Source organism: Telopea speciosissima, chromosome 5 (genome assembly GCF_018873765.1).
Source record: "Telopea speciosissima isolate NSW1024214 ecotype Mountain lineage chromosome 5, Tspe_v1, whole genome shotgun sequence".
Taxonomy (NCBI): domain Eukaryota; kingdom Viridiplantae; phylum Streptophyta; class Magnoliopsida; order Proteales; family Proteaceae; genus Telopea; species Telopea speciosissima.
The window spans coordinates 15863169-15870777 of NC_057920.1; the positions used below are offsets into that span (position 1 = coordinate 15863169).

General features: G+C 36.3%; 1 protein-coding gene across 1 annotated transcript; it reads right to left on the reverse strand.

Annotated features, from left to right (window-relative positions):
* Nucleotides 1–2535: 2535 nt before the first annotated feature.
* On the reverse strand, nt 2536–4473 carry LOC122661184 (protein DETOXIFICATION 48-like). The gene is made up of 2 exons (XM_043856522.1): nt 4309–4473; nt 2536–4220 (listed from the first exon to the last, which is right to left on the reverse strand). The coding sequence occupies exons 1-2, from the start codon at nt 4471–4473 to the stop codon at nt 2628–2630; spliced, it is 1758 nt and encodes a 585-aa protein (XP_043712457.1). The 3' UTR covers nt 2536–2627.
* Nucleotides 4474–7609: the final 3136 nt, after the last annotated feature.

The following is a 7609-nucleotide window of genomic DNA, read 5'->3' on the forward strand; positions in this document are numbered from 1 at the left end:
GTAAGGTTATTTTTTTTTTTCTTTTATTTTATTGGCTGAATATGTCCTAGGTGTGTCACTGATTAAAGCGAAACACAGACATGCGGCTGATTACAGGATTGTTTCTCCCACTTCCTTCACTTTGTTGATTTTTTTTTTCTTTTTCGTTTTTTCTTTTTTTAATTTTTGAAAATGATCTCAATGATCAGTATAATAGTTTTAAAAAATAGCACCCAAATAAAATGTGCATATCAGAAAATAATAAATAATAAGGTAAGAGATTCCTCTCTCTCTCTCTCTCTCCTCACTGCCCCTTTGAACCGCTGAGTGCCCTCCTCATTGGTGGGCTCTCCACCGTGTTGGCATCAAGAACCCTCTCCCTTATCATAGGTATTTTGTTACTTAATCTAAAGTTTCTGAATTTATGTTTTAATGTTATTAAATTAGATGGTTCCCATAAAGGCAGTGTGGCCTTTGTATTCGGTCATAAGGGTCATGTCGCCTTTCAGGGTTCTTTTTTCTAAATTTAAAATATTGAATATTGAGATTATATCATTTTTTACTCTTTTGTTTTTTTGGATACTCTTTCCCATCCATTCCTTTGGATAATACAAAAAGAGACCGAGTTTCCCTCCACCTATGGTGAATAGGAATCCATTCCATGTGAAGGTTTAGATGTGCCCAAGGGAATTGAGAGGGTATTTTGGAGAATATACTATAACTGGTTTGTGAACCCTAGGATGATGTGGTGAACCTTCTAGCTCAATGGAGGAAAACTTTGTCCAAAAGGGAAAAATAAAGAGATAAAATAGATGAAATGCAATTATGAAAATAAAGAAAACCAGGTTGGGTTGGGTTTATGGTTTGAGATATTTGGATCGCATCGCTCGATATGGCCGAGAATGGATCATTTGCACGTACCAATCACATTTTAATTTTGTTTTCATAAAAACCCTTGCTCCCCTTGTAAATGGCAAAAATAGGACAAGTGGTTGGCTCACACATGTACGTTCACCTGTTGGTACGTGCAAAGGAACCGAACTCGATATTGTATTTTGAAGGTGACCAATATTGATACTTGGTCGATACATGGCCAATACCGCATTGGTGAAACAATATACAAAAAGGGTAAAATAGTAAAAAAATATATATTTTAAAAAAAAACCATGAGTAATCATGTCTGATACGACTGATCCATATCGATATCACATCAATATCATATCGGTTTTGAAGGTAATCAATACTGTGCACTAAACTGTAGTTGGGTGGTGTGGCCCCTTTTTTTTTGGTTTGGTTTGGGTTGGATCGGGTTGGGTTGGGTTGGGTTGGGTTGGGTTTGGGTTTGGGTTTGGGTTTGGTTGGGAGGGGGGGGGTGTTAATTGACCGTGGCAGTACTGCAACTTTTTTGTCATCTGAGAAGTAGACAGGCAATAATAGCTTGATTTTGTTTCTCAAGTAAGGAGCAGGGTCCCCCATGACCATCCAAAGACCTCTTTTACTGTTACTTCTCTACTGCTCATTATTATCATGCTTTAATGCTTTGAACACTGACCCCTCCTCCTCTGTCTCTCTCTCTGTCTCTTCCTCTCTCCAGTTTTTGAATTTCGTGTTTCGTTAGAAGCTTTCCGGGTACTTCTCTGTTCTATCTTTCAATGTGGGTACTTGTTTCAGGAATCAGGATGTATTAAATAAGGTACATTGCTGAAGGACGAGACCTAAACCAATAATAATTTATGAAACTATTAGAATTCTTTGCCTAAATTATTGGACCGAGTTTCCCTTCACCCATGGTAAATGAGATTCGATTCATCAAGAGGTGAGAATGAATATTAAGAAGGTATTTTGGAACATACAAAAACCCATCTAAAAGGATGGTGGATGAACCGTCCGTCTTCTATGAGTGAAAGAAAACTTTATCCGTGCTATAATAGTTTAATAGCTATTTTATTTAGGTCCAAATTATGGTAACTATTAAGAAAATCTTTTTTATTTTTTAATTTTTGTTTGGATTGGGATGAAAGAAAAAAGAGACAAAAGAGAGAGCCAAAGCTTTACTTTTGTAATAGCGGAAAGGCAGAAAATAATATATGAAAAATAAAATGAGTTTGTTTAGATGGGAAGAAATTAATATAATATGAGAGCATTAGAGAAAAAACTTATGAAAATGTGAGTTGGTTTACCAGAAATTGTAAGTGGTGTTTAGCTAATTTCCATTCTGGGAAGTAATTGTTGTGGCTTTTAATAGAATGAACAAGAAGAAAGCCAGGAAGATTCCCTCCCCTCCCCCTACCCCTTTTGGAGGAGCCTTAAAATTTCCCGACAGCTTAACACTCTCCTTATTACAAAGACAAGGGAACCAGTGAGAGAATTTCTTCTTTCAATGTAAGTATTAATTACTAGCATTAGATACATACAAATAACTTGGAAACCAAAAGAAGTGGAGTGAAAACCCAATCCACTCTCCTCTAAAAGAAAAATAAAAATAAAAAAACAAAAAACCCATCTATCTTTTTCTCATCTACAACAAAAGTTGAAGTTGGGTCCAATCCAATTCCAATTCCAATCAATTCTTTCCCCAAATCATTCCTCTAATAAAACCCAATCCCAAAAGTAAACGAAAAATTAAACAACTACACTTTTCTTATTTACTAATTCACAATGACTTTAGTTGGAGAAATAAGAGGGTCTGTCTCTGTCTCTGTCTCTGTGTCTGTGTCTGTGTCTCTGTCTTTCTGATCTGTCCCTGTCTCCATACTCTCCACTGAAGCTGACTTCAATATTAACTCATCACTAATGCACAAAATCTCCTCCAAATTAACAACTTTCTTGTTAAATACTTCCTTGTTTGATGATGAAACTGAAGTACACAAAGAGTTAGAATTAGAAGAAGAAGTAGAAGAAGAAGAAGTGAGTTGCCTTGCTCTCTCCACTTGAACCACCCAATCTGTGGTAACTAACACATACACCATAAGTAAAGCACATGTAGCTTGAGCCGCAAGCAACCCAATCCAAAGCCCAGGAAATCCCATTTTAGCTCCAAAACCCATTAAAATAGCCACAGGCATACCAACTAAATAGAAAGAACCCAAATTAATATTAGCTCCTATGGTGGGTCTTGCACTTCCTCTTAACACCCCACACCCAGTAGTTTGTGGGCAATTCCCCAACTCACACAACCCTGCTATAGGCAACGCCATTGCTGTCAACTCAATAATCTCAGCGTCATTAGTAAAAAACTTTCCCCATCTGTACCTCATCAACGTTGTGAATAACATAGCAGCAAGGCCCACCCCAACCGCGCAAACTAACGACACGATCATAGCGATACGGGCTTTCGCCGGCCGGTTTGCGCCGAGCTCATTACCTATCCTTGTCGACACCCCTAAACTGAGAGCTGAAGGGAAGACGTAAACCAATGAGGTTGTCTGAATTAGAATCCCCATTGAAGCAATGGTAGCTTTAGGATTAACAAGCAATCCACATAACATTATCATAAGCTCATACCACCACCACTCCAAACACACCGAAACACATGTGGGTACGGCTAGGCTTAACAACGTCGACCAACCTCTTAAACAATCGATACTGGGTCCCACCCATGAGTTCCTGTGCACGCCGGAGAAGTAAACAAAAGCAGATAAGAAGAGAAACAGATTTAGATTAGTCCAAACCATGGCTATAGCTACACCTGCTACACCCATCTTGAGATGAACCACAAGTAAGAAATTTAAAGGAATATGGAGAAGAACAGAGATTGCTGAGCAGTAAGTGAGAGGTAAAGTGATGTTTTGAGTTCTAAGATAGATTCGAAGAGGGTGGAGGAGAGAGAGAAAGAAAAGGTCAGGTATAGAGAAGATGATGAAAAGGTGGGCCACAGATGAGATGGTTTCATCTTGGCCACACCATAAGAGGATTCTTTTAATGTTAAGCCACATGAATGATATAGGAATTGAAGTTGTTAAGAGGAGAAGAACTGTTCTTTGAAGTGTTAAACCAAGAAGTTTCCATTGTTTAGCACCATATGCTTGACCACAAATGGGTTCCATTCCCATGGCTAAACCGGAAATGACGGAGTAGCCGGTGATGTTTGCGAAACCGATGGAGAGTGATCCACCTGCTAGTTCTAGTTCTCCGAGGTAACCTAAGAAAAGCATGGATATTACAGCTCTGGAGTATAAGAGTAAACCCGTGAGAACTGTTGGACCTGATATCTTTCCTATAGCTTTGATTTCTTCCATTGCCTGTAAAATATAAATAAAACAAATTAAAGATAGATTTCAAAAGAAGAATGAGTTTGTTGAAATAGTTGTTGTTTGTGAGTAGTTTCACCTCAGAAGTAGTTGGCCATCTATGGAGGTTTTCTTCTTCTTCTTCTACTTCTTCTCCATCTGTGATGGGATCTATGGTTTTGTTAGGATTTAAGAAATGGGTTTTGTTAGGATCAGAAACAAATGAAGAGGGAGATGATGATGATGATGGCTTTTGGTTACACATAGTTGTTGCTACTACTACAGTAGTAATCTCTCTATCTTCTTCTTAGGATCAAAGACTTTTTAATGAGATTGGATGAACTAGCTAGTGTTTATGCTCTAGGAGTGTTCTTGTTTTTATCTCTTGGATACAAGGGGGTATATATACATAAGAGGTTAGAACCTGTGAACCATTAAAGTGACAGGTGTTGCTATATCAAGAAAGCTTCAGTATTCTCAAAAAGAAAAAAGGAAAATTCCTCTTCTTTTTTTTTTTTTTTTTTTTTTTTGTTTCCTTTTTAGTTTTAAGTAAAAACCCTGTCTGTGAGGAGTTGCTTAGAGATTCTTTAGTTAAAAAAGAAGTATAAGTAATGGAGTTTAGAGGGTGTAACTGTGTAAGGTTCTAGAATGGAGTTGGAACTTGGAAGCTACTCTCTCTCTTTTTCTATTTTAATAGTATTATTAACCTTTCTAGCTAGCTAAGCTGTTTCGTCCTAACAAGTTTGGTATTGATAAAAACCTGCAAGTCTTAAAAGGATATTATTGTTTTTCCATTTTGGGTTTTCTTTGTACTGTAAGTTCACTATTTATGACAACAATGTCATTATCAGTTTTATTCTAAATCTAATTAATTCTCTTTATAATAATAAGCTTAATTAACCTTTTAATTAATTATATATGGTGTGAGAAGCGAAGAAGAGTCCTTTTAATTTAACCCTGATATCCCTTTATGCTCAACTCAAAAAAAATAAATAAATAAATAAAAAATATATATATTATTTTTTATTTATTTATTTATTTATTTTTTTTTTTTTTTTTTTTTTTTTTGATGTATCAGTTGGTCTCCCTACACATGTGCATGAGAATGTTGGTTAATTTGCAACCATGCATGTCCAATTGGAGTGGATTGGATCAGTTTATGAAAAGTGAGCTGCCCATACACTGATCACTCCTTGCAGGCCCGTCCACTCCAATTCACAAGATGAGATAAAACCCAATATCTATCTATAAACCCTTTTCCTCCTTTTTCAAACCCTCATCTCTCTCTCTCTCTCTTGTGGTGTTGTTTGTTTCCTCTGAATTCTTGCATTCTTTAGTTGCAAGTGGGTACGGTTAAATTCTTCTAATTGACTCATTTTATTGGATTCCAATTTTTTAACTGGTGAAAACAGTTTTGTGCTCCATTGAGAGATTTGCTAGAGATTCTCAAGTACGTAACATAATAACAAATTTTTTTTTTTTTTAACAAATGAATGATTATTCTCTCTCCCTTTACCTGTTTTGTCCTAACTCCTAACTAGTTTGGTATTTGATTTAAAACTGATGAAGGATATTATTCTTTTTTCTATCTTAAGGCTTTCTACGATGTAGTTTCACGGTATATGTCAGTTTTAATCTAAATATTGTTATCTTTTGGCTTATAAGTGAAACCAAAATAGAAATAAAACGAAAAGTTTTGTAATCATTACTTAACATGAATGTGTAATCAATGCTGACACATTTTAAATCTGATTGTTAAATGTACTATTTTTTTGTGATCACATTCATTGGTTTTGAGAATGAAAAATAAAGATCTCATTTGAAAAGTATGATTATCATGTTTAGTGAGAATTTAAAGTAGTCATACGAAAAAAATCAAATCAAAACCAAAACGGAAAATTTTGCAATCATTACCTAACATGATTGTATAATTAACTCCAAAGTACTCAAAGTCTGATTATTGAATTTTGGTAAACCTGTTTGCAACCAATCTCATTAATACTTCTTTGTTAATCTGTTTGCAACCAATCTAGTTAAACGACACGGAACCCATCCCATGTCGTTTTTTGCGATTTTGTAGGGATATAGCCAAATTCATTTCAATCTCGCTGTTGCCGATCTTGGCTCTCACTTAGACCTAGTTTTTTTTACTCCCTAGGAATGCCCTATAAGACTCTAGAACCGCAAGGATTGAATCAAAACTCTCCTTTGGCTGATGGAGGTGATTTCCTACCTTATTTGGCCAAGATTGACCCCATCCCTTTGAAGAATGAAATCCCACATGAATAGAACCTAAGAACCCTTGCCTCGACAAAATTGAGGATCCAAGGCTATAAATACAAGACCCCTCTCGCATTTTTGGGGGGATTACACACTATTGAGACTCATTATTGTATATTGGGAGGATGCTTGGAGCTTGATTTGGTGTTTTACTGCATCGGTTCTGACTTGAACCTTTTGAAACCTGAGCTTGCACCACTCTAACCTATATTCCTTCTTCACAAGAGTTGTAGCTAGGTAAGTCTACTTTCTTTCGATCAGTTTTTACTTCATTTGATTTTTATAGCTTGTAGAGTGTTTATTCTCTTTCTATTGGGCACATGTTAGTACTGCCCTCAGTAGGGCAGCGGTGATGTGCATAGTGATATCAACTTTCGATTGGGTTACTTCCAAAACCCTTCACATCACATTTTAGGTCAATGTGTTAGCCTTTTTAACATGGTTTTTTTCAGGATTTTTGCCGCATGTTTAGAATTTTCTTTGATTTTTCTCTCTTGTTAGGACATATTTCAGTCTAGACTTTCTTTTATTTCGAATCTTCGCTTTCATCATTAAAATCTGATATAGAGACGGTTTCTGAAGAATTCTTGGATCGGTTGGACCAGCAGAAGTCCACCTTATCAAATCAAATATACTAATTTTCTAGCACAACTTCCGAGAGCCATAACTTTTGACTCAGGTGGAATTACGAGAGGCATAATACCTTTTCAGAAACGCCAGTCAGTTCTCTATGGAGTCTTCTCGACCATCCTCATCACGACTCTGAAGGACGAATGACTGTCAACATGGCAACCAAGGCATTGTTTCCCTACAGAGTCCTTTCAACCATTGTCGAGTACTGAAAAGCAGATTTCTAGCTATAGAAGATTAGCTGACGTTTCCAAAAAGGTATTATGACTCCTGTAGTTCCACCCAAGTTGAAATTTACAACTCTCAACAGTTCCGCCTACAAATTAGTATCTTTGACTTGATCGGGTGGACTTTTGCAGGTCCAACTAATACAGGAATTCTTTGAAAATTGTCTCTACATCAAAATCCTAGGCTTTGAGTCTTCTCATATTTTTTTCAAGAGTCTTTTGATGTATTTAGAGGTATTTTTGTCCTTATTTTGTTCATAAATT